Below are 21845 nucleotides of genomic sequence, written 5' to 3'. Positions count from 1 at the left end.
TTTATCACGTCCAGAGCATGCTGCGGCCGATCGGGTGGTTCCCGAACGCGTCCTGCAGCTCTTCGTGCGAGAACGTGAGCGACAGCGCCGGGTTGGCGAGCGTGCCTTGGCCTTTTAGCACGCGGAGAACGTCCGAGCGGCAGAGCTCTTCACACACGTGCTGCAGTTCCTTGTAGCTCGGGATGCGCGGCAAGCCCGCGGTCTTGCTCAGCGTCTCGACGCGTGTCGTGATCGCGTCAAAGTGGGCGCTGGACACTAGTACATAAGGTAGAACTCAGAGTCGTCCGAGCATCTGGCAGGTAGAACGCACCCGCGTGCATCTTGAGCTCGCGGTAGAGCGCAAGGAGGAAGACGCATTCGATCACGCTGCAGTGCTTGAGTCGCATCGTCAGCGGCGATTGCGACATGCTCAGCTGCGCGCCCTCGACGTCCTTGGCCGTCACCGTGCCATGGGTCTTGGTCGCCTGGTACCGGCGCAGCGTGGCTTCCGTCGCCGCCTTGCACACCATGAGTGCCTTGCGGATATCGCCCGACTGGTGGGCGAGTGTCTTGGCGACCAAGTCGACGGCGCCTATGCCACAAAGTACATGATGCATTGTCAAGGCAAGCACAGAGCCGTACCCGACTCAAAGACGTGCAGCGTCGAGAGACGTTGCGCAACGATCGCCTCGATCTGCGTGTGCGTATAGGACCGAAACGCAATGCGGTGGACGCCAAAGCGGCTTCGAAGCTTGGGCGGGAGCCGCTCCGGCAAGTCCCTACCCATAAATCGACGTTAGCCCTTGGAAGTGTGATGCTTGCGTACATGATGTTGGCGATGCCGATGAGGATGAGTTTGGACGTGGCCATGGACTGCCACTCGAGGAGGTTGTAGAGCACCGTGTTCTTGCCTGCAAGCATAAAGTCCATTTCATCCAAGAGCAGGACAAGCACGGGTCGCGCCGACGATGTTTTGCTAAACAGCGCGTGAAGACACTCGCGTGCTTTCTTCGGGTTGAACGACTTGGCCGCGAAGTGGTGCTTCTCCAGCGCCTTCCAGATGATGCTGTAGGCGAGGTCCGGCTTGGGCATGTGCAGCCCGTTGACCTCGATCCACGAAAAGTCCTGCAGCTTTTGCGCGTCGCGCAGCCGCTCCAAGCTGCCAATGATCTCCTTTACCGTCGCCGTCTTGCCCATACCTACATACCGTAAGGTTGGCATGCACACGTTTGCGTAGAGGCGGGACCTGGAAGCCCGCTAATGTAGATGGGGTCGCCATGGCCGTCTTGAATCGCAGAGTGCACCGTGCGGTAGATCTGTCGACGCTCGTCTTCACGGCCAATGAGCTTCTCGGGAATGCTCGAGAGCTGCAATTGGTCGCACGCTGACTGCAGCTGCTGCTCCGTGTCGTCCAGCGTCTCCGTCTCGGTGCGAAGTACGTCGTGCGGCTGAGGCAGACCTTTCTGCTTGAGGCGGTGGCTGTACACGTAGGCGCGCGACGCCCGGGCCTCGATGGAGGAAGACGGGAGCTGCGTGAGACTACTCGTAAGCTTCGAGTAGAGTAGCGTGCAGGCGTAGTCGGCCATGTCCACAAGGCGCACAATGTCGGCGAGCGGCAGCTCGTCCACATCCGTTGTCTCAACGACCGCGAATGGATCGTTCGTCGTCGTGAGCTTGGCCTGCTTCTTGAGCGAAGCCGGAAGGTCATGCGTGTACATGAGGTAGCGCACTTCCATCCCCTTGGCGCCTGCAGCATCTTCCCAGAAGAGGTTGACCAGCGCCAACGTCGGCTTGGCCTCCGAGCCCCCGTCAACGACCACGACCATGTGCTGGTCGACTTGCACGACGTCGCCGCTTCCAGTATTGACCAGCGCGCTGGCGTAGTACCTTTCGCCGTTGATGGTGCCCAAGGAAGCGCCGACCCATGCGTCCTCGGCCGCGGCCACGCGCCGCTTCTTGGATTTTGGTGGCATTGGATCTGCGTTAAACGCGACGTTGGCCCTGTGGTTTAAACACAAGCGTAAACACATGCGTTATACTAGTACACTTTTGCGTCTACCTCTTAAATCGCATAAAACTATATATAAATAGGTAAAGGTAATGTATTGTGACAGTGCTTACCATCGCTCAATTTACTGGATTGGATACCCGTACGAGTGGTAAGCTCTGCATGCTGCTTGGCCGCCGAGGCGGCTTCGTGACCATGGCGCATCCTCCTCATGACCATGCGCAGTGAGATTGTCTTGGACTTTGCCTCGGCCGAGGCTGCCACGTATGCGTACGAGACCCTCAATGTCGACGACGAGATTTCGCCCGAGAAGATCACCAAGCAGCTCTCGACCAAGGGCCACCAGCTCATTGCGTACGTCGCTGTGGATCGTCTTTGTGACGAGGCTCATCTCTCTCTCTTGGGCTCTCTGTGTGCGAGATCCGCATGCTCCGCGCCGCTGCCTCGTCGTTCTACGACATGGCGCTCGTGACCTCGCGCGTGCTTTTGGAGTTTGACGATTTGGGGTTTGACGAATAGAGAGACGCCACCATCTTTGTCTCGTGTTTGTGTCTTGCGTGCGAGCTACTGCCACCGCCACTCGCTTGATCGACGTGCTACAAATTGGAGACGCTTCCTGTGCATGGCGACGCAAGGCGCTGCGATGCCGAAGAGCGTACAGATCCCAAAGCTGGCGCGCGCTACTCTATGAATCGACAAACGATCGTTAGGCCCGCGCAGTGCTCCGGGTCATGTGCTTTGCATTGCGCACTTGTCCAGTCTGGAGTGAAGTAAGCTAAAGGACCAGAGTGACATGGCCAAGCAAGCCACTCCCACCCTTTCACGTAGTATTCGGCTCTCTTCTAGTGCAGCCTTTTGACGAGGAAGCTTCAACCAAGGGATAACAACCTTGCTTCAACTGAAAACAGCCTTCAAGTCCATAACATTGTACCCCGGTGTACCGAAAACTATGCCTCACGTATAAGCAGGGTACCGAGAGACGGGAGCCCGGGGTACATTTGAAAATATGCCAGACATGGCGGGCACGAGCCTCCCGCAGATTGCCCATCCGTTGCTCCACGTCGACGTTGACCTCGTACAGAGTGCCCAACTCGCTGCATCGACCTCATGCGCCTGCTGTAGCTAGCGCGCACCTTGCAGAGCGACAGCGCCAAGCCTGCGCCGGTGCGTGGACGCCACCCATGCCTGTCTGATGCCCGCATAGAGCCGTCGCCCACCGTCGCTCGCCGAGCACACGGCGCGAACGCAGCTCGAAAGCATTGTCGTACGTTCCACATTGCCATTGAGGAGGCGTTGCAGCACCGGCGAGTAGGCGCATGTGGAGCAGGTCGCGGCCGACGGTGGCGACACCAAGCGCGCGCGGTACGCCCATCCGCGAGATGGCGTGTGTTGCATGATGGCGCATAGGAACCTCATTGCGTCATTGTGCTCGATCGTCTTGACGCAGTGGAGAGACGATGCCAAGCCGCGCAAGACAGAGCACCCTCGACGCGTCGAGCTCCTCTTCACATGGCTCTATCGCTTGGATGGGTCCAGCGTGCTACACTGCGTCCACCGACTGCTGCAGAGCAACGACAAGATGGTGCTCCTTCGTGTCTACTGGATGCTGCGGGCGTGCACCAAGGCGCTGCTTCTGGCCAACGTGACGGCGGACGCCGTGGCCGGCTGGAACGCGCTGCTCGACGCCGCCGTCCGTGACGCCGCCACGTACACGATCACGCAAGGTCGGCTTCTTCTTCGCAGTGACCCGAGTCACATAATAGAGTGTTGCGTGCTGTAGACAATGGTAAAGCACCCACGAAGCTCAGCGTCGCTGCCGCCGACGCCGGTCTCTACGTCGCACATGTCCTCGCGCTCGAGCCGCTCGACGCGGGCGATTTCCGAGTACGCAGGCTTCTGCACGTGAAGCAGCGATGTAGCGTGGTGGTTGTAGGCGTTGACGTGTGCGCTGTTGCGCGAAGTCAGCTCGTGGTACGCGCGCAAGCCTGCCCGGAGCCTCTGGGTGGCTGGTATCTCGGCTCTTTTGTCTATCGAGGTCCATGGAGTCGTCGTCGTAGCTGTCTGAAAAGCGCTCACAATACGATAGATGGACGCCGCGTTTGCATACGAGTACCACCACTCGAGTCTCCTTCTACAATCGACGGCGGCACCAACCCACGAGAGCGTGCTGCGAGGTCTTTCTCATCTCCAGTGCGACGCTTCTCCGTCGCAGCACGGGTCTTCACGCTCCTGTATAGGAACGCGCGTTGGGGAGCGACCGCCCTGCGCAACTTGGCGTTGGTGCTCGGGCGACAGAAAACAGCCCTACCCCTACCGACGGCACAGGAGCTTGTGCACGTACAACGCACCGCTGGCGTGGCAGATTCGACATCGATGCGTAGGCCGTCTCGACGTACATCGAGCCCGATCCCAAGGCGCTCGGCTGGGCGCTCGTCGAACGCGTTTTGCAGCAACCAGGCTGGGACGAAGCGGCTCGGGCAGCGCTACTCTCGCCGCTCGTGAGCCGCGGCGTGGCATCGCCCGCGCTTCGCCCTTCCATTGCTCGGCGACTCGTCGACTGCAATGACTCGCTGACGCCCGTAGCTATGTGGTATGCAGTACCCTAAACGCTCATAGGACGGCTGGTTGTAGCTGCTCGACGTCATTCGAGATGCATCGACGCCACTGGGAACGCTGCAGGTAGGGTTCCCTGCCCCACGAACAACAAAACACACAAAACCGTTGTAGCAATGCCTTGGGCTTGTACACTGCGTCGTGCAGCAAACGGGCGAGTCGCGTCCAAAGTGGTTCGCGCCGCTCTCGGCTGCGATTCTCGAAGTGTATTTTCACCACCCGGCGCAAGCCATGCGCGACAAGGTATTGCTTCTCGATGCCTCTGCACACACGCAGTCACTTGGAAGCGTAGTGCCTATGGCTGCTGCCGCGCCTCGATCTCCCGACCGTCTTTGCTGCGTGTGGCGCCTCGCTGCAACGCTCCACGAACGGGACATTGGCGCACTTGACGCTCGCGTTCCTCTTCTCGCACGACGGCGACACGACCCTCTTAAGGAGCTTTTGAACCTCACCAAGGCGCTCAGCCGCCTCGAGACTTTGTCGCCGGCCGACAAGGCGGCGCAGACAACCACGCTACTGGGCTTGCTTCCACCGTACGACATGCCCGCCTACAAACGACTCTATCTCGGGCTCGTTTTAGGTGGCTGCGAAACCACGTGCCGCTCTCTGCGACGCGCATGGTGACGGACCAAGCGGTGACGCATTTCTTGGCGGACGCCACGGACGGTGTCTCGCTCCACGCGCTTCGGCTCGTGCATGACGCATGGCCGTCATCGTTTCCTGGCAGCTTTCGTCGCCTCGTCCAGCAGATCCTTGTACCGCGCACAAGAGTAGGATGATGGCACTTGGGCTCAATCGTGCTGCGTAGACCAACGCGCGCGCCGGACGACCCGACCTTCCCAACCGTCCTGCGACCGTACTTGGGCTTGCGCGCGTCCAGCTTTACGCAATGGGCTACCTGCGACGAGCGCTCTCTCCATGTGCTGCAAACACACCTCGTCCAAAGCCTCTGCAACGTAGTAGAACCTCTCCGAGACCTCGCGCGTCACGTGGCATGCTAGGACGCGGTGTCGTCGACGATCCTGCGCGTGCTAAGTGACCTCGTGGCCAAGCTGCCGCCAGCGACTGTTGTGCCGGACCTTTTGGCGCGCTTGCCGCATCCGTCGGTGCGGCCGGTCGTTTCGGACAAGGCCGTCGGCGTCCTCATCTACACGCTGGCGTACCTCGTGGCCCATCGCATGGCGACCTTTGCGCAGTGGGGCGCTCCGGTGATGGCCTACTTGGGCATCGCGCTCTCGGTGCAAGCCCCGGCGAACGACGTGGCGCGCCACGACCGGATCTTTTGCGGCCTCGCCGAGATCCCGCTGGCGCTTCTGCACACGGCCGTGACGACGGTAGCCTCGTGGCGTTTTGCTGTCCCACTGAACCTACTATGGGCGTAGGGGGATCTGGCTTGGATCTACTATTTTCAAGACGCTGTCGTCGCAGGTGCGTGGCACCGCCCGGACGCCATGTACCCTGCGTGCACACGCGTATGCCGTCAAGAGACTGCCATCGGCATGCCCTTTCGCGTCCATCTGAGCATCATCTTGCTGCGGTATTATCATTCAAGGGATCAAGTGCCGTATGTATGATGACGTAGACTGATTCAAAACACACCAAAGTTGCCGCGTCGTATCGTCGATGCGGTCGTGCAGTCGCTTGCGGACGCGTTTCCCGGCACGACGCAAAGTGCCCGCGACAACATTGACGGTGTGAGTCTATCGCTCGAGGTACGAGGTTGTGGAGCGTGCTGTGAGATGCGATGGCATGTACGTTAGATTGTTGCCCAATTGATCATGGTCAAAGCCGTCGAAGAGGCTAGCGACGCGACGACGCGCCTCGTGGGTGCTATGGTCGACGTCCTGACGATCCAAGACTTGAGCGACAAGGTAGACATGATTCGAGCACCCCTTGTGGTGACCCACGGATGTAGATGACGCTGGAGGTGCTCGAGACGCTCTCACTTGTGCTGTCTGCCGCGCCTGCGATCGCTGCCGTGGCACCGCTGCCTTCTATCATGCTGCGGTGTGTCAAATGCAATGCCGTGATGAAGGCTGAAAGGTTGCTGATAGACAATGTACTGCGAGTTTGGCCAGCACGACAGACGAGTCGATTGCAAGCCTCTGTCGTGCGCTCATCGCGCACCTCGAGGCGCAGCGTGGCACGTCCTCGTAGCTGCCTAACACGAAAATGAACGTTGCGACGCGATTCTACACCCGTATGGCTGCTGGCTCCTTTGACTACGACGAGGAACCTCCATGGTCCATGTACAGCCCTTGACGACTACGCACAACGGATGATGCTTGACTTGGTCGCATCGTCGGGCTCTTGGCTGCCTCGACGGCGGGCCGAGGACGTCGTGCGTCTGGCATCTTCAACCCTGGCGTATACCCCAAGGCCATTGGCTGAAAAACGAAGGTGGGAGGCTTCAAGTACTTGTGATTGGCTGTGCCAAGGTTGCAACGCGTCGGTGATTGGCTGCGAAATTTTTAAGCGTTTTTACCCGTCATTTTCGCAATTTCGTGGGCAGGATGAGCACTTCCACGAGCGGTCTCCTCGGGGCGAAGAAGAGCATGAGCAACTATGGCACGTACCATGGCGACCCGGTACGCCGCATGAGCTAAGGACGACGCGGGCTCATGCGCATGCTGCGTAGAACGTCCAGCGGCTCATGGAGACCTCTGACAAGCTCGAGCGCACCAAGCAGACGATCGCGCAGGCCGACTTGACGGCCCGGCATGTGCTCGTGGAGCTCGAGAGCCAGCGGGGCCAGTTCCAGGACATGAAAGACATGGTCCGGGAGACGAACAGCGCGACGACGCAGGTCAACCACTATTTAGTCCAAATCCGCGACCGCGCGCTGCGCCGCAAGATCTGCTTATGGGCCATCATCGTGCTCCTCACGGTCGCCGACGTCTTCTTCTTTTATTATTTCTTCCTAAAGCAATAGAGACGCAGTCTGTGTACAATGCGGCAATGTCGTCGTTGACGGCTGCCATGCTGTTTGTCTCGGATGGCCCCAAGGTCGAGCAAGACCCTACAAGCTCTACGATCCGCTACGATCTTAGAGCTGCAATAGTTGAGTCAACTCGACGATCCGCTACGATCTTAGAGCTGCAATAGTTGTGTCAAAGCTAAGCGACTAGCAACAGGAGTGCCTGAGGCCCTTGAGAGATCAACCTTGCGCGCTTGAATGTGATGAAATGCGCAATCGAACGTCGTGGAGTGTTCTCGCCGCGGCTACAGTGATACCGGTACGACTCCCGGGCCTGTCAAGCACTATTTTGCTAGATGCGGTGCGAACATTGATGAGAAGGAGAAGAAAGGGACGGAGCCGTGTACCGTCTGGTCATGAGGTAGAAGACTGGGATGTCATATCTGCTTGACGCATGGACCACGGGCCCATGCGGCTCGTGTCGCAACGGATCTCTATCTTTGAATCGAGACGACCGACATCACAGACACGTGTGCATGAGCTGTGTGCATGGTCGCGACTGTCGAGAAAACCTATGGGCGCTATCAACCATGACGGAGGTAATTCGTACCAGCTCTCGACCCCTATTGTACAAGCTAGCATTTAAACAACTCCAACACGTCTCTGTATTAGCCACTAAGGTGACAGAGGTCGGCAAGGATCGCGCAGTCTATCCAGTCGTCGGTCTGCATCGGCATCGTGGATACGGCTGGAAGAGGCTCCGCCGGCAACGGCTTTGACTGCCATGGCAGCGTCATGACTGCACGACTATGGCGGGTGCAGAGGCCGTTCGTGCGCGCGTACTTGAGGCAGTTGTCGGCGCGACAGTGGCTGCCGCCGCCGTGGCGAATGCAGCGCTGGCGCGCCTGTGCCCGGTTGACGCATCCCGCTTCGATGCAATTGCCTCGCCGCTTCCCGCCCCGTGCTTGGCGCAGAAGCTGCCGTCGCGCACGTTGGTGTCGCATGCGTCGACTTGGCAGCGCGGCTTGCCGCCATGCCGGACGCAGAGGCCGCGCGCGTACACTTGGTTGCGGCACTCGGCGACGCTGCACTTGAGCCGGTGCCGGTGAAAGTGGCAGCGCCACGACCCCTCCAGCGCTTCGTGGACGCAGTCGCCAAAGTAGCAGCGCATGGCAAAATCGTCAATGCCATGCACGAACGTGAGTCATCTGCTCTTGGGTGTCCGCGACAGGCGCGCGCCTGATGCTCGCACCCGTTGAACGGCAAAGATCGAGGTGCTGCGCTGGGCCGTGTAGCCGCCACAACGTGGGTAAGCAAGGGCAGATGATACCTCGCAGCTGTGGAGCCTGCGATACTGTATGCACGCCTTAGAGCGATTCGTAGACCTTCAGGACGCTGGAGCTGTCGTCGACGCCGGAATCTGAGCAGAGCTAGACACGAAAGATACTCGTCGACAGGATCTTCAGGTCATGCAAGCAAGGGTGTGTGTGATTATTGATTGTAGGTGAGCGGCAATTCGCTTAGTATCGGCCTGCGGCGTAGATGGTGGAATTGGCTTCAAGAACCAGGCCGGCCAGCCTCGTCTAGGCACTGATACAGATGCTCTCTCGTCGGCTCGTCGCGCCGCCTGAGAATGATCGGCACGTCGCCTGTCGGGTGCAAGCTCTGCCCCTCAGCTGCGACGGCCCGTCGGTGCAAGGAGCGCGTAAAAGCAGGTCCTCCTTGGACATTTGAGGCTGTCCACATTGGAACAGCAATCAAGATGACCGTCGATTACCTCTGCTTGAACCTCGTTGCACGCTGTTCAACGTGGTTTAACGCTGAGAGGTCCAGCATTTGACGCTCTACAACCTAGCGTTAAAAGGGTTAAAACGTTTGAACGCAACCCGTCTTTAGCTGGTTTTATTTCTGGTTGGCCACTACGATGGCCACAGCCGCCTCCTCGTGGCGGCTGATCTGCCGACGGACCGCGTCCCCGTCGTTCGGCCTATTGACCGAAGGCGCAGGCCGCGGTGCTGTACAGGGACGCGTCGTCGTCACTGTCGTGTTGCCGCAGTCGCCTGCATACGTGGCCGGTCTGGCCATTGGCGACGAGATTCTAGCAGCCGAGGCCAAGTGGCACGAGTGCAACATGGCGCTCCCGCCCCGCGCCGCCATGGACAGCGCAGCGATTGTCCGCCTCCTCGAGAACGAGAACGCGCGCTGCATCTCGCTCTACGTGCGCCCGCGCTCGATGTCGAACGCGTTGGCGTGGCACTTGGAGAAGCGCTTAGCGTTGGTCGCACACAGCCGACGAGACGTCCCGACCGAACCTGAGGAGCGCGATGCGTGGCTGCATGCCCTGACCGAGACATGGGACGCCGAACACCGTATCCAGGACATGAGGCGCCTAAGTCTATTGTTTCCGTTGGCGTCGCCGACAGACCGGACGCGTACAGCGACCAAGCGATCTGGCTCGAGCGCCATCGTACGACGTCAACACGGAGATGACCACGCACACGCGCCACAAGGCTCCTCGACCTCGTTGCAGACGACCAGAAGCGGTACCATTGTGAGCTCGTCGCCTACGGGCAACCGAGTCGACTTATTGCACAGATCGCGACAACCAAAGACCCGGCGCTACGTCTCTAAAACGTCAAAACGGAAAGCAACCGCAAGCGTCGCCTCTTCCTCCTCCGACGGCGACGCTCCACGAGATGACGTGGCGCTTGCAGCTGTCGAGTGGCCCACACAGCTCAAGCGACATCACCCACCCAGTCACCCACCCAACTGCGAGATCCAATGCAACCGCATTGTCGTGGCAGCGCAGCGTATTCGCAAGGGCGACGAGCTCTATGTGTAACAGCGTCTGTTGCTTTCCTGTCCGATGTAACGAGTACCAATTGCGTTCCTTGTCCACATACGTGTTGCCGTGGCACGCTCAAGTGTGTGCAGGGTTGCGGACATCCAGTGGGCACTTCATCTGGATCGTGTTCTCCGTCAACCAGGCGACAAGCCAGTCTGGCGCCTGGTACGACGCGTGCGCGCAGAGCCAGCATCGAGTTCCTGGCAGCGCATGTTTAAAAGTGATTGCACACGTCGTCTTGTCATTAGCAGCGTGTCCCGATGACGGCTACTAGAAAGCCAATCGGGGGCGACGAGCATACGTGGCAGCGCCTCGACGCAGCAACTGGATGTCATTTTCATAGAGTCGACCAGCGACCGCGGTTTGCATCACATCCTGTGACCTAATTATCACACGACGAGGTGTATCGAAATAGATTGCGCCATACATTACGTACAGCACATGCTTGTGGTCGTCGCACCCTCGACCACCGACGGTGGCGGCATAGTGTAGACAAGTGTAATCAAGATCCAGCGAGGCTCGCCACGAATTACGTTAGTCGACCGACTCTTGCCTTCTCCGGCTGGTGCGCTTGCCGCAAATGTGTGCCACGACCCAGTCCTCTTAGAACTTATTTGCAACCATTGCCGCAACATGCTCGCACCAAAGCTTCGCGTCCGCCCGACGCCGGTTCGCTTCCCTCTTCTTGGCCTCTCGGCGACAATCCTTAGCATCACCAAAGACCGTCAGCACGCGTCGCTAGCGTTCGCGATCCTCGTCGAGAACGACTCGGAGCGCTGGCTGCTCCACCGCCGCTTCTCCGAGTTCCATCGCTTCCGGCAGGAGCTCTTGCGCTTGACGAGTAAATGCACATGTCGTTGCCAGTATCTCTGGCTGACCTTGTCGTCGATGGTCTTTCCAAAGAAGGAGGCCAACTTTCTGCCGTGGCGACCCGCCGAGCGCATTGCGATGGACCGTCAAGACCGTTTAAGCCAGTTCCTTAGCGTGCTGCTGATCCTCTTGCAGCAAATAGACCACTTGGTCGCTTGCGAGCATGCACAGTGCCCCGTGCTTGGCCTTATCCACGCCTTCCTCCACGTCGTCCCGACCGCGCGCAAGTATTACGACGCCCAGCTACTTCGCGATCTCCCGCCCAAGACACCCCGGCGTGTGCTCTCGCCAAGCCACAACCTTTCCATTTATCCCATCCGCGAAGACGACGAAGTGATCAATTGCAGATTCATTCCCGCAACAACAACTTGGGTTTAGGACAATATTGTCATCTTGGGTCCAAGACAGTAGTGTCATTGTATATCAATTGTAATTTAGACAACTTGAACTAATAATCAGTGGCTTGCTCGTGGAATACCTCGATCGCCAAGGCAGCGAGTGCTGTCTTCGGAAATCTCGCAGCAGCTCTCGGTAGCACATCGCCTGCGACAAGACGAATCGAATGAGCTTTTGCTTTTGCGGCGTTCTCCTCCGCCACGCTCACGGCGTATACCTCGCTCGCTGGAGCGTAGCACCCCGCTGGTCTCTGTAGAGCAATGTTACGCTGCGCGGAACTGGACACATTGTCAGCGCGATGACGCACACCATAGAGCAATCAAGTCGTGCTTGCTTGGCCCGTTCGTTTTCGCACCCAATCCCATTCTAGCATGCCCCGACCTTACACTATCAGCGCATACATCTCTGCCGTCGACGACGACACAACTGGAGCCAAGCAATTTCGTACTCTAGTACGCGACTGTTCAAGGACACAAGGAGCGTCTAACTTGTGGAGATATTGTCTTCACCGTGACCCTGTACCACGGAACCAATAGTTGCGAATCGTAAGTGGCAAGGACACTGTACGCAGGCAGTATGCGAGATAGCAGACGCCACTCGACACCGTAGCACATCATCTTTGATCGCGGCGATCTCCGACGAAGCCGCGTGGGTCCAGTACTGCATCAGACGCCGTAGCATGTCCCATCCACGTAAAAAGTGTGCCACCACCCGACCGCCATACTTGAAACGATGCTGTCGGACGACATCTTCCTCGGTCTCTCGGTCGCGATCGTCAGCGTCACGCGCGAGCAGGACGTCTTTGCCTACGGCGTGCTGCTTGAGAACGGCGCCGCGCGTTGGATCCTCCACAAGCGCTTCTCGGACTTTCACCGGTTCCGGCGGGTCCTCCTCACGATGACGCGCTGCAGTGACTGCGCATGCCGCTTGCTCCATGCGCCGCTTGCGGCACTCGCCTTTCCGCGGCGGAGCCTTGCGTTCTGGCGCAAGCCCGAGCGGGTCGCCCTCGACCGCCAGGACCGGCTCACGCACTTTCTCTCGGTGCTCCTCGGTCTTTTGCAGCCGTCGACGCACGCGTACACGTGCAACGGGACGTCGTGCCCGATCTTGCGGCTCATTCGCAAGTTCCTCCAGGTTGGTGGCCGCCACCACGACGCCCTTCTGCGGCGGCTTCCCGTCAGCGCAGCGAGTCGAAAGCTGTCAGAGCCCATTTACACGATCCGCGAGCACGACGAGATCATCAATAGCCCCGTGCACGCGCCCCTTGTGTGGTCGTGACCATGTCCAGCCTGTAATACGTGTGTCATTCGCGTCTCAACTCGATTTTATTCAACCTTCAAACCTTCAAACCTTCAAACCTCCAAACCTCCAAACTTCAAAGCCATGTAGTTGCTTCATGCAAGACAACAACGATGGCGGAGACTGCAAGCCAGTTGAAGCGTGCGACCTTGCAGCCATGAGGCGGGGCCATTGCCTTCCTCTTCATCTCCGTGCTTCCATACGCTCGTGTAAACGTCAATGTGTGCATCGAACGGTCGAGAGCGCGCCAATCTCATCCGAGGAAGCGTTATCAGCTCTGCAGGACCAGGCGACGCCTCTCGAATGTCGGTGCAGTTACACCAAAGGCCATGTGGTCCCATCCCACGTGGCAGCTCAAGGACAAAAGCCAGCGCATTGAGAACAGCACGCGGGCGTGTCACTCTCCGCTTTGCGTTGCGGATGCCGCATCCTCGCCGCCCACCGCTCGCCGGACTCTTCGCCACCATCGTGAGCCTCCACAGCCTCGACGAGCTCATTCTGCACGAAGACGAGGCGTATACGATCGCTTCAAAACAGAGTGCTACCAACGTCATTACCTACCGGATTCTCGTCGACAATGGCGCCGAGCGCTGGCTGGTCCCCAAGCGCTTCTCCGAGTTTTACGCCTTTCGACGGACGCTACTGCGCCTTTGCGCCGCCAGCATCTGCGACTGCCACGCGCTGCACTCGGCGCTCGCGGCCGTGCTCTTCCCAAGCAAGCACGAGCGGTTCTGGTGCAGCGCAGAGACGGTCGCGATCGCGCGCCGAGACCGCCTCGACCATTTTCTCTTTGTCATGCTCTCGATCCTCCAGAGTCCGCACCACTTGACCGACTGCGAGCTCGCGCTCTGCCCCGTCCTCACGTGCATCAAAACCTTCCTCCACGTCGACCCAAGCGCACGAAAAGAGCTCACGGCGCTGCCGCCGCGCCGCGCACCGTCGACGACGTTGACGCATCGGAGCTCGAGTCTTGGTCTCCCGCGACGATCGAGCGGAATGGTCTAATATACTACTACGTTATACTCGTTATCTAGTCGATCGTGTCGCGCCATGCTATCTGTTCCAACTGCAACTAATAGTGTACTACTACGACAGAGGAACGCCTCATGTCCCTGAACGGAATGATGACCCGCGCACGGTCGAGAGGTGCTTGAAGACCGAGTGGACCGTGCCAGGGATGTGGATGGCGTCGTCAAGCTTGATGTGCTTGACCTTGCCACACATGATGCGCGTGGTACGGTTCGTGGACCCTTTCCGCGAGAGCTACGCAATGTTGCTACGTCAGCGAGTCCGACGTCGTGACGCGGACCTGGGTGGCAGCGTCGCCGTCGTCGACGAGCGAGACATTGGCCACGCGGTTCTTGGCCCACTAGCGTCGCCGGCCATTTTGTTGGTATCGCTGCATCTATAGATACCTGCAGCCACGTCTTGTGACGCTGAAAGAGCTTTTCCGAGGCGGCGGCCGGCGGCACGTGGGGCCGCACCGGCACCATGGGCTTGGGCGGTCCCCGCACCGCAGGCGATTTGGGCGCTACAACCATCGACCGCTTGAGAGCGCGAATGGTGGTGTCGCTTGTACGCATCGTGGCGCTAGGTCCGAGCGGCGACGGGTCCAGGCTGTGCACGAACGGCAGCAAGTGCGGCGTGAGCTTGGCGTGGCGCCGCGGCGTGGCCTCGGCGAGGACGGCTTCTTTGTATTCGTGCCACTGCGTGTTCATGACGAGGTCCTGCTCGATCGACTGCTTGTGCATGCGCGCGTAGAGGTCGTTGGCGTCGGCCTTGAGCAGTTGTTCCGTGATCGCGTCTTTCAACACCAAATAGCGCACGTCTACGCGAACCAATCATACGCTTACACGTGGCAGCACCACAACGCACCGCTCTTCTCGATGCGGTAGAGCACGGCGCTGGGCGACGACACGAGCACGGAGAAGGCGCCGCGGTGCATGCCGCGCAGGATCTCGTACGCGCCAAAACACTGGCCACTGGAGGCGTTTCAATCGGCTTGATAGTTTAATAGCTTGGTGGGGTTGAGTACCTCGAGAGCGACCCGAGCTCGATAAATAGCGGCTGGTTCGACTCACGCGATGTGTGGCGCTTGACGAGCCGACACTCGCCGAGCTGCAAGAGGTAGAAAAATTCTAAAGAAACGTTGTCAGTGCGTGCGCTACCAGAAGCAACGTACGCGGGTCCGCGTCCTGCGCAAGGAGCACGTCGTTGTACGACTTGAGCACGCGCTCGAGGCGCTGGCACAAGCGCGTCTGGGCCTCGAGCGTCCAGTGCTGGAAGATCTTGATCTTGGCGAGGAACGCGAGCTTTGACTAGAAGCGCTCTCAGCATCATTTTCTGTTGTATCAATCTATCGACTCGATGTCTTTGCGCTGGCGAAACACGCGGCAGTCCAAGAACGCTTCCTTCTCGATACGCAGGAGGAGCGAGTCTTCGATCGCGACGACGGTTGCTGTCCGCGAGCTATCGAGTGCGAGCATGCCCGCGTCGCCAAACGAGTCGAACCGCCGAAGACAGCGCACCACGTACGACGTTGTGTACATCGACTGCTCTACTCCATCATCCGCATGAAAAAAATCCATGCAGAACAACACGGACACGTACCCGTGCCGACGCCAGGGCTGTTCAAGCACGAGTAGATCTTGGCGCGGTTCAGAAGCTCGCGCTTGGTGTGAATCTTGACGCGCGACAGGTCGACAACGACGTTGAGCGCGCTATCCCCATCAATATATATATATATGAATATCTACATATTCGCCACACTGACTCTACCCCGAGAGCACGCAGTAGAACGAGTCGGCGGGGTCACCGATCGAAAAAAGCACTTGGCCCTTGTTGAGCGAGACGCCGCGGCTGGCGCGGAGGTACTGGAGGCGCTCCGCTTGGTCGATATCGGCAAAAAAGGGAATCGATTGCACTAGCCACGCAAACGTAGAGGAGTTAAAAGCACATATTGTCTGTAAGTAGGACGACGCTAGAACGCACCCACTTTGTCGAGGAGCGCATAGTCGTCGCGACTCCGCGCGTACACGGACGTGGCCAGGATTTTCTTGGTCTTGTGCAGCATTTGAGACGTAATCTCGTCCGTCCTAAGCATATAACCTTGCAGCTCCTTCTAGAATGACATATTCACACACCGCTTGACGTTGGTCAAGTTGTCATGGAGGAGGTCGTCGGCGCCCGCGCTCGCCATGTCCGCGGCGCCAAATCTGAAATCTGATCGCCGTGGTAAAAATAGGCTAAATATGGTATCTGTGGACAATGCCACAACTAAAAGTTCGAAGCTTTCGGATCTTTTTCGACCGTGGCACTCGGTCCGACTTCCACTGGCAGACACGTTGCGCTCATGACGCACACGTCCGTGGCGCCGCAGCCAGTCGACAACCAAGGCGCCAAGGCCTGCGCGCAGAGCCCGGAGGATGGTAACCAAGTCATGGGGGCCACGTACGTTGAGCCCTCGCCGAGCGCCGAAAGCTGCTTCCCGCTGGACGTGGTCAGCATCGTGTTCGCGTTCCTCGATGGCCCAAGCTTGCTAGCATGCGCATGCGTTAGCACGCAGTGGTATAGCCTCACGCATGCGGCGCCCGTGTGGAAGAACCTCTGCCTTCTGGCTTGGCCGAGCTTGGCCCATCCGCTGCCGCAGCTGCCTGGAGCGCCGGAATACGACGTGCGTGCGTCCCCAGCGAGTATCAACACGTCACGCCTCGTTATGCTCTAGGTCATCCGACTCTACCGCGGAAGCTGGCGACAGTGCTTCCTCGAGCGCCATGCGGTACTAGATTGTCGTTGTTGGCATCCCCACCACCCGCCGTCTCTGGTTTCTAGAAGAATCAACACGGGAGCATTCGAGTGGCCATCCCCGATTTCGCCCACTGCGGTGCTGATCGCATCGTCACCGACACCTTTATGATCAACGACCACCGGTTTTGTCTCTGGATCTTCCCGCGTGGGAACCCGCACGAGCCCGAGTACGCGAGCCGGTCCATCTCCGTCTACCTCGTGCGTGCATGCCAATTTCAACCCTACAATCTCTCTTCTGATTTGCATTAGGTGGTCACGGAGCTCGAGAAGCGACCGCCATCATGGCTCACGTGTGCAGTCTTTAGCCTCTGCATCGAACACGCGACCGACCCGTCCAAACAGTACATTAAAGGACCGTATCTTTTGTGTTACTCGAGAGAACGCATAGCATCTTCTGGCACGCGTCGCTGCACGACAACCGGTTCGACACGACGCTCTTCAACTGGGGCGTGCACGCGCTCGGCGACCTGGAGACGCTCAAGAGTCCTTCTGGCGGCTACCTGTCGTCGAGTGGCGTCCTCTGTGTGGCGGCACGCGTGCGGCTCATGAGCATGACGCTGCGATTGTACCGCGAGCCCGACCTTGCTGTGTACCGCGGCCGAGGCCTCTTGCCAAAGGCAGCATCGACCGTGGTGGAAGTGCCGTTTTGTACCTCATTGGAGGAGCTCCATGCGCTGGTGCGGCAGAAGTGGCCCGACCTGCCACTCGGCTGCACCCTCTGGAGCTACAGCCAAAGCGTGCTCACAGGGTACGAGCCTATCTACATATCTGTATTAGGTACACATACGATATTCATACGTAGCCAAACAATGCGCCCACGCAAGTGTCTCCAGCCGTCGCCAGTGTCGCCGTCGCGCCATAGCCCGCTGTTTGGGCATCAGCTCATTGACGGCGTCGACATTGATGCATACTCGAGCTGCCAGCTGCTTGTCGACCCGCAAGGGCTCTCGGGCGACGTGCTCTTTGTCAAGGTATTCCATGCAGAGCGGAACGAGCTCGAGTACGTTGGCCGCGTGCTTCTGGCCAACTGCCCGACGCCCGCCGCGTTCCGAGGCCACTTGGCATCGACGAGCGGCGTGTATCATGCGTTTACCGAGGAGATTGCGCCACTTCTGGTCTCGGAACCGCTCGCTGCCGACCGCCTTTTTTCCGCGTCCGACATCGTCATCCTCGTGCCCGAGGTGCGAACGACAAGCATCGCGCTCTCACGATTACGGCAGTATCTACAACGCGACCTCGATCAAGTGTACACGCCGTCTGGCTCGTTTTGGCGATTGGATCTTGCTTGTAGGTACGCCGAAGCGCAGGCGATGGCTATCAACCCGCTGTACATGCCGACGCTGCACGACTTGGAGACGCTGGGCGAAGCGCTCGACATCCCTCGCTTCCGCATCCATAGGTAGCTGGCATCGCATCGGACACGCTGACAAGTGGCCTAGTGCGCATGTCAAATGCCTCGAAGACGCCAAGCAGACGCTGCGGTACATCATGGAGGGCCGGCACCTTGGCTTCATCTGTGACGCGTGCGGCGTCACGGACTTTAGCGGACCGCGCTACAACTGCCGCGTGTGCAGCGATTATGACCTCTGCGCAGCATGCGCAGGTCGACAACTTTGTTATACGTTTTATCTCATTCAACCTCTAGCATATGCGAAGAAGCCTTGCCACCTCGTGGCGCAGGCGACGAATCTCGGCCGTGAGCTGCTTCCACGGCCATACGCGGCAGCATGCGATACTCCCCGTCTTCTCTCCGTAGATTCATGTAGAAACTGATACATTGATACATTGGTCGACCGGCCGTCGAATCGAATTCGCGTTTCCTGAGCGGTCTCTCATCAAAGCAGCGCCAGCAGCGCCGCTTCGCGCCATTGGCGCCACTGTAGCCACGAACCTGAAGCGCGGAGAGGTCGTCGACGCCATGCCACTCGAAGATCGCATCCGGATGCGCTCCCGGCCAGCGAAACGGCCAGCGTGACGTGGCGCTCGGTGCGCGCAGCAATACCACGTGGTAATCCACTTGGAGAGCAACGCCGCCAGGAGCGTCAACGCCGTACAGCGTCCCCATGCTGTAGCATGGCCAAACGAGCAGGCTGCATTTGGGCGTTGCATGGACTCGGCACAGACTTGAACACACTAAACGTGAACATATATATATACAATAGTGACTAGCTACAATAAATGAAGGTTGGACTGTTTACGCGTAAAGCAAGGGCATCGGCTCGTCCATGTCGTCAAGCCGCATGTTAGCTTGCATGTATTCCAGCAGCGAGTTGAGCTCGTCCGCCGCGGTCTCGGGCGACGTGGCGTCTTCTTCAGCCTCCACCACGGCCATCATCGCGGGTAGGCGCTGGGTAATGCGGTCCATCGAATCCATGTTCGACGGCGCAGAGGCAAAGGCGTCGAGCGTCGGCGCAGGCATGAAGGCGTACCACGCCGGCTCGACTTGTTCTGTCTCGGTAGTTTGCGGCGGCGCCCCGCACGGCGTGTGCAGCGCAGTACCCGGCAAGTCACCGCTGCCGAGGTCGAGATCCAAGAAGCGGAAGTCAAGGGCGTCGTCCGTCGGCGGCAGCTCGTTCATCGTCTCGAGTTCCTCGACGGGGTGGCAGCGAGGCGCCTTCTGCAAGAAGGCGTGCCACGCCGGCTCGACGTGTCTGGTCTCGGTAGTTTGCGGCGGCGCCCCGCACGGCGTGTGCAGCGCAGTACCCGGCAAGTCAGCGCTGCCGAGGTCGAGATCCAAGAAGCGGAAGTCAAGGGCGTCGTCCGTCGGCGGCAGCTCGGTCGTCGTCTCGAGTTCCTCGACGGGTTGGTAGCGAGGCGGCGCGTAGCGCACCGCGAGGCCCTTTTTCTGCATGCGTTCCCAGCGGGTCTGGCACTGGCGATACCTAAAGAGAGAGGTGAGTCGATGTGTCGTCGTCGACAGGTGGAGTAGCGTACGAGCGCGTCTCGACAATTTCGGCGACCGTGGTCCACTTGGTCGTGAGGGTCCGAGCGTGGATGAGCTTGTCGTCTTCTTCGAGAGTCCATGCCCCCTTATTTGTGGAGGTGAACTCGGAGTGCCACTTTTGTCTGCAGTCTTCTGCGCTGTGGTCCGGGAAGTCGAGCTGGACCTTCTTCCATGTCGTGCGCTTGGGCTTCACAAGCTTGAGATCTGCGAGCTATGCAGGAGGGCGAGCGTGAGGCGACTATGGGTGGCAAAATAGAGGCACGAACCTGGTCTTTCGTCCACTTGGTCTTCTTCGTCTTGGTCTTCTTGGTCTTCTTCAGGGGCTTGCACACGGCGGTCATTGCTGTCGTTGTTGAAGTGGGTCGGTGGATGGAAATTGTAAAGTGAATAGTTTTATCACTCGCGCCGTGGCTACCGGATATGAGGCGTTATCCGGCTATATGGCCAGCAGGGTGCTTGCGTCAAAGCTTGAAGTGTCAAGTCTGCCATCTATCAAATCGATCGGATGTGGCATCGGCAAACGCCTGCAGGCAGACCACGTTCTAGATGACCCTTTCGCGCATGATGTACAGAGGAAATCGACAGCGTTAACAGTTTGGCGGTACGGCCGTACAAGCCCTGCCAGGAGAGGCCTGCACCACGCTGTATGCTCGGTGGTGGGACACTCGTAGAAAGATTGAAATTGTATCAATCTCAGACACACACGTCAGGACGCAGCTGTGCGCTGCTCCCTCTCCAAGTTTAACCACCGAGCCTACAGCGCGGTGAGGCTAGCGCGGTGGTGCAGGCCTCTCCTGGCAGAGCACCGCCAAACTGTTAACGCTGTTGATGTCCTCTATGCATCATGCGCGAAAGGGTCATCTAGAACGAGGTAATGCCTGCAGGCGCCACATCCGATCATGTTCATAGATTCCAGACTTGAAACTTCAAGCTTCGACGCAAGCACCCAGCTGCCATTTAGCCGGATAACGCCTCATATCCGGCAGTCATCACGCATGAGCAAAATGCTCAGTTTTCAATTTTCATCCAAGTAAGACAATGATCGCCATGAGCAAGCCCCAGACCGAGACCACGACCAACAAGACCAAGTGGACGAAAGACCAGGTTCGTGCCTCTACTTTGCCACCCACAGTCGCCTCACGCTCGCCCTCCTGCATAGCTTGCACTTCTCAAGCGTGTGAACCCCAAGCGCACGACATGGAAGAAGACCCAGCTCGACTTCCCGGACCACAGCGCAGAAGACTGCAGACAAAAGTGGCACTCCGAGTTCACGTCCACAAAAAAGGGAGCATGGACTCCCGAAGAAGACGAGAAGCTCATCCACGCTCGAACCCTCACGACCAAGTGGACCACGGTCGCCGAAATTGTCGAGACGCGCTCGTACGCTACTCCACCTGTCGACGAAGACACAACGACTCACCTCTCTCTTAGGTATCGCCAGTGCCAGACCCGCTGGAAACGCATGCCGAAGCAGGCCCTCGCGACCGCGCGCAACTCGCCGCCTCGCTACCAACCCGTCGAAGAACTCGAGACGACGACCGAGCTGCCGCCGACGGACGGCGCCCTTGACTTCCGCTTCTTGGATCTCGACCTCGGCAGCGGTGACTTGCCGGGTACTGCGCTGCACACGCCGTGCGGGGCGCCGCCGCAAACTACCGAGACAGAACACGTCGAGCCGGCGTGGCACGCCTTCGTGCAGAAGGCGCCTCGCTGCCACCCCGTCGAAGAACTCGAGACAACGACCGAGCTGCCGCCGACGGACGGCGCCCTTGACTTCCGCTTCTTGGATCTCGACCTCGGCAGCGGTGACTTGTCGGGTATGCTGCACACGCTGTGCGGACCGCCGCCGCAAACTACCGAGACAGAACACGTCGAGCCGGCGTGGTACGCCTTCTTGCCTGCGCCGACGCTCGACACCTTTGCCTCTGCGCCGTCGAACATGGATTCGATGGACCGCATTACCCAGCGCCCGCCCGCGACGATGGCCGTGGTGGAGGCCGAAGAAGACGCCACGTCGCCCGAGACCGCGGCGGAGGAGCTCAACTCGCTGCTGGATTACATGCAAGCCAACATGTGGCTTGACGTGGACGAGCCGATGCCCTTGCTTTACGCGTAAACAGTCCAACCTTCATTTATTGTAGCTAGTCACTATTGTATATATATATGT

The 21845-nt window shown here is 59.0% G+C and overlaps 13 protein-coding genes across 13 annotated transcripts; 9 read left to right on the top strand and 4 right to left on the bottom strand.

Annotated features, from left to right (window-relative positions):
* Nucleotides 1–4: 4 nt before the first annotated feature.
* On the bottom strand, nt 5–1952 carry SPRG_10744 (hypothetical protein; the record flags this gene model as incomplete). The annotated part of the gene is made up of 5 exons (XM_012350312.1): nt 5–255; nt 311–571; nt 622–758; nt 806–1178; nt 1226–1952. The coding sequence occupies 5 exons, from the start codon at nt 1950–1952 to the stop codon at nt 5–7; spliced, it is 1749 nt and encodes a 582-aa protein (XP_012205702.1).
* Nucleotides 1953–2204: 252 nt separating this feature from the next.
* Nucleotides 2205–2506, top strand: SPRG_10743 (hypothetical protein; the record flags this gene model as incomplete). The annotated part of the gene is made up of 2 exons (XM_012350311.1): nt 2205–2351; nt 2408–2506. The coding sequence occupies 2 exons, from the start codon at nt 2205–2207 to the stop codon at nt 2504–2506; spliced, it is 246 nt and encodes an 81-aa protein (XP_012205701.1).
* A 496-nt stretch (nt 2507–3002) lies between these two features.
* On the top strand, nt 3003–6757 carry SPRG_10742 (hypothetical protein; the record flags this gene model as incomplete). Its single annotated transcript, XM_012350310.1, has 23 exons — nt 3003–3062; nt 3110–3151; nt 3192–3251; nt 3300–3349; nt 3395–3711; nt 3768–3871; nt 3921–4022; nt 4074–4177; nt 4225–4324; nt 4369–4566; nt 4619–4666; nt 4715–4843; nt 4893–4928; nt 5036–5133; nt 5181–5355; nt 5409–5456; nt 5509–5556; nt 5602–5934; nt 5983–6137; nt 6183–6312; nt 6361–6471; nt 6516–6607; nt 6655–6757. 23 exons carry the CDS (start codon nt 3003–3005, stop codon nt 6755–6757), a joined length of 2643 nt encoding a protein of 880 aa, XP_012205700.1.
* A 349-nt stretch (nt 6758–7106) lies between these two features.
* SPRG_10741 (hypothetical protein) lies at nt 7107–7554 on the top strand. Its single transcript, XM_012350309.1, has 2 exons — nt 7107–7188; nt 7239–7554. The coding sequence occupies exons 1-2, from the start codon at nt 7114–7116 to the stop codon at nt 7530–7532; spliced, it is 369 nt and encodes a 122-aa protein (XP_012205699.1). The 5' UTR covers nt 7107–7113; the 3' UTR covers nt 7533–7554.
* Nucleotides 7555–8185: 631 nt separating this feature from the next.
* Nucleotides 8186–8688, bottom strand: SPRG_10740 (hypothetical protein; the record flags this gene model as incomplete). The annotated part of the gene is made up of 2 exons (XM_012350308.1): nt 8186–8422; nt 8509–8688. 2 exons carry the CDS (start codon nt 8686–8688, stop codon nt 8186–8188), a joined length of 417 nt encoding a protein of 138 aa, XP_012205698.1.
* A 753-nt stretch (nt 8689–9441) lies between these two features.
* On the top strand, nt 9442–10148 carry SPRG_10739 (hypothetical protein; the record flags this gene model as incomplete). The annotated part of the gene is made up of 2 exons (XM_012350307.1): nt 9442–9949; nt 10048–10148. 2 exons carry the CDS (start codon nt 9442–9444, stop codon nt 10146–10148), a joined length of 609 nt encoding a protein of 202 aa, XP_012205697.1.
* An 847-nt stretch (nt 10149–10995) lies between these two features.
* On the top strand, nt 10996–11610 carry SPRG_10738 (hypothetical protein; the record flags this gene model as incomplete). The annotated part of the gene is made up of 1 exon (XM_012350306.1): nt 10996–11610. The coding sequence occupies one exon, from the start codon at nt 10996–10998 to the stop codon at nt 11608–11610; it is 615 nt and encodes a 204-aa protein (XP_012205696.1).
* A 750-nt stretch (nt 11611–12360) lies between these two features.
* On the top strand, nt 12361–12906 carry SPRG_10737 (hypothetical protein; the record flags this gene model as incomplete). Its single annotated transcript, XM_012350305.1, has 1 exon — nt 12361–12906. The coding sequence occupies one exon, from the start codon at nt 12361–12363 to the stop codon at nt 12904–12906; it is 546 nt and encodes a 181-aa protein (XP_012205695.1).
* A 441-nt stretch (nt 12907–13347) lies between these two features.
* On the top strand, nt 13348–13932 carry SPRG_10736 (hypothetical protein; the record flags this gene model as incomplete). Its single annotated transcript, XM_012350304.1, has 1 exon — nt 13348–13932. The coding sequence occupies one exon, from the start codon at nt 13348–13350 to the stop codon at nt 13930–13932; it is 585 nt and encodes a 194-aa protein (XP_012205694.1).
* Nucleotides 13927–16126, bottom strand: SPRG_10735 (hypothetical protein; the record flags this gene model as incomplete). The annotated part of the gene is made up of 12 exons (XM_012350303.1): nt 13927–14190; nt 14237–14296; nt 14343–14458; nt 14507–14755; nt 14803–14909; nt 14963–15065; nt 15110–15245; nt 15318–15484; nt 15538–15647; nt 15706–15850; nt 15919–16022; nt 16071–16126. The coding sequence occupies 12 exons, from the start codon at nt 16124–16126 to the stop codon at nt 14032–14034; spliced, it is 1512 nt and encodes a 503-aa protein (XP_012205693.1). The 3' UTR covers nt 13927–14031.
* A 153-nt stretch (nt 16127–16279) lies between these two features.
* SPRG_10734 (hypothetical protein) lies at nt 16280–18434 on the top strand (the record flags this gene model as incomplete). Its single annotated transcript, XM_012350302.1, has 10 exons — nt 16280–16437; nt 16486–16600; nt 16652–16705; nt 16759–16932; nt 16984–17075; nt 17123–17482; nt 17537–17980; nt 18026–18133; nt 18174–18337; nt 18391–18434. The coding sequence occupies 10 exons, from the start codon at nt 16280–16282 to the stop codon at nt 18432–18434; spliced, it is 1713 nt and encodes a 570-aa protein (XP_012205692.1).
* A 494-nt stretch (nt 18435–18928) lies between these two features.
* SPRG_10733 (hypothetical protein) lies at nt 18929–20019 on the bottom strand (the record flags this gene model as incomplete). Its single annotated transcript, XM_012350301.1, has 3 exons — nt 18929–19616; nt 19669–19889; nt 19945–20019. 3 exons carry the CDS (start codon nt 20017–20019, stop codon nt 18929–18931), a joined length of 984 nt encoding a protein of 327 aa, XP_012205691.1.
* A 706-nt stretch (nt 20020–20725) lies between these two features.
* On the top strand, nt 20726–21794 carry SPRG_10732 (hypothetical protein; the record flags this gene model as incomplete). The annotated part of the gene is made up of 3 exons (XM_012350300.1): nt 20726–20782; nt 20838–21058; nt 21110–21794. The coding sequence occupies 3 exons, from the start codon at nt 20726–20728 to the stop codon at nt 21792–21794; spliced, it is 963 nt and encodes a 320-aa protein (XP_012205690.1).
* Between the last annotated feature and the right edge of the window lie 51 nt (nt 21795–21845).

The sequence above is a fragment of the Saprolegnia parasitica genome, assembly GCF_000151545.1.
Source record: "Saprolegnia parasitica CBS 223.65 unplaced genomic scaffold supercont2.64, whole genome shotgun sequence".
NCBI classification, from domain to species: Eukaryota; Oomycota; class Saprolegniomycetes; order Saprolegniales; family Saprolegniaceae; genus Saprolegnia; species Saprolegnia parasitica.
The sequence above is the reverse complement of the archived record's forward strand: the minus strand, read 5'-3'. Positions and strand labels throughout refer to the sequence as shown.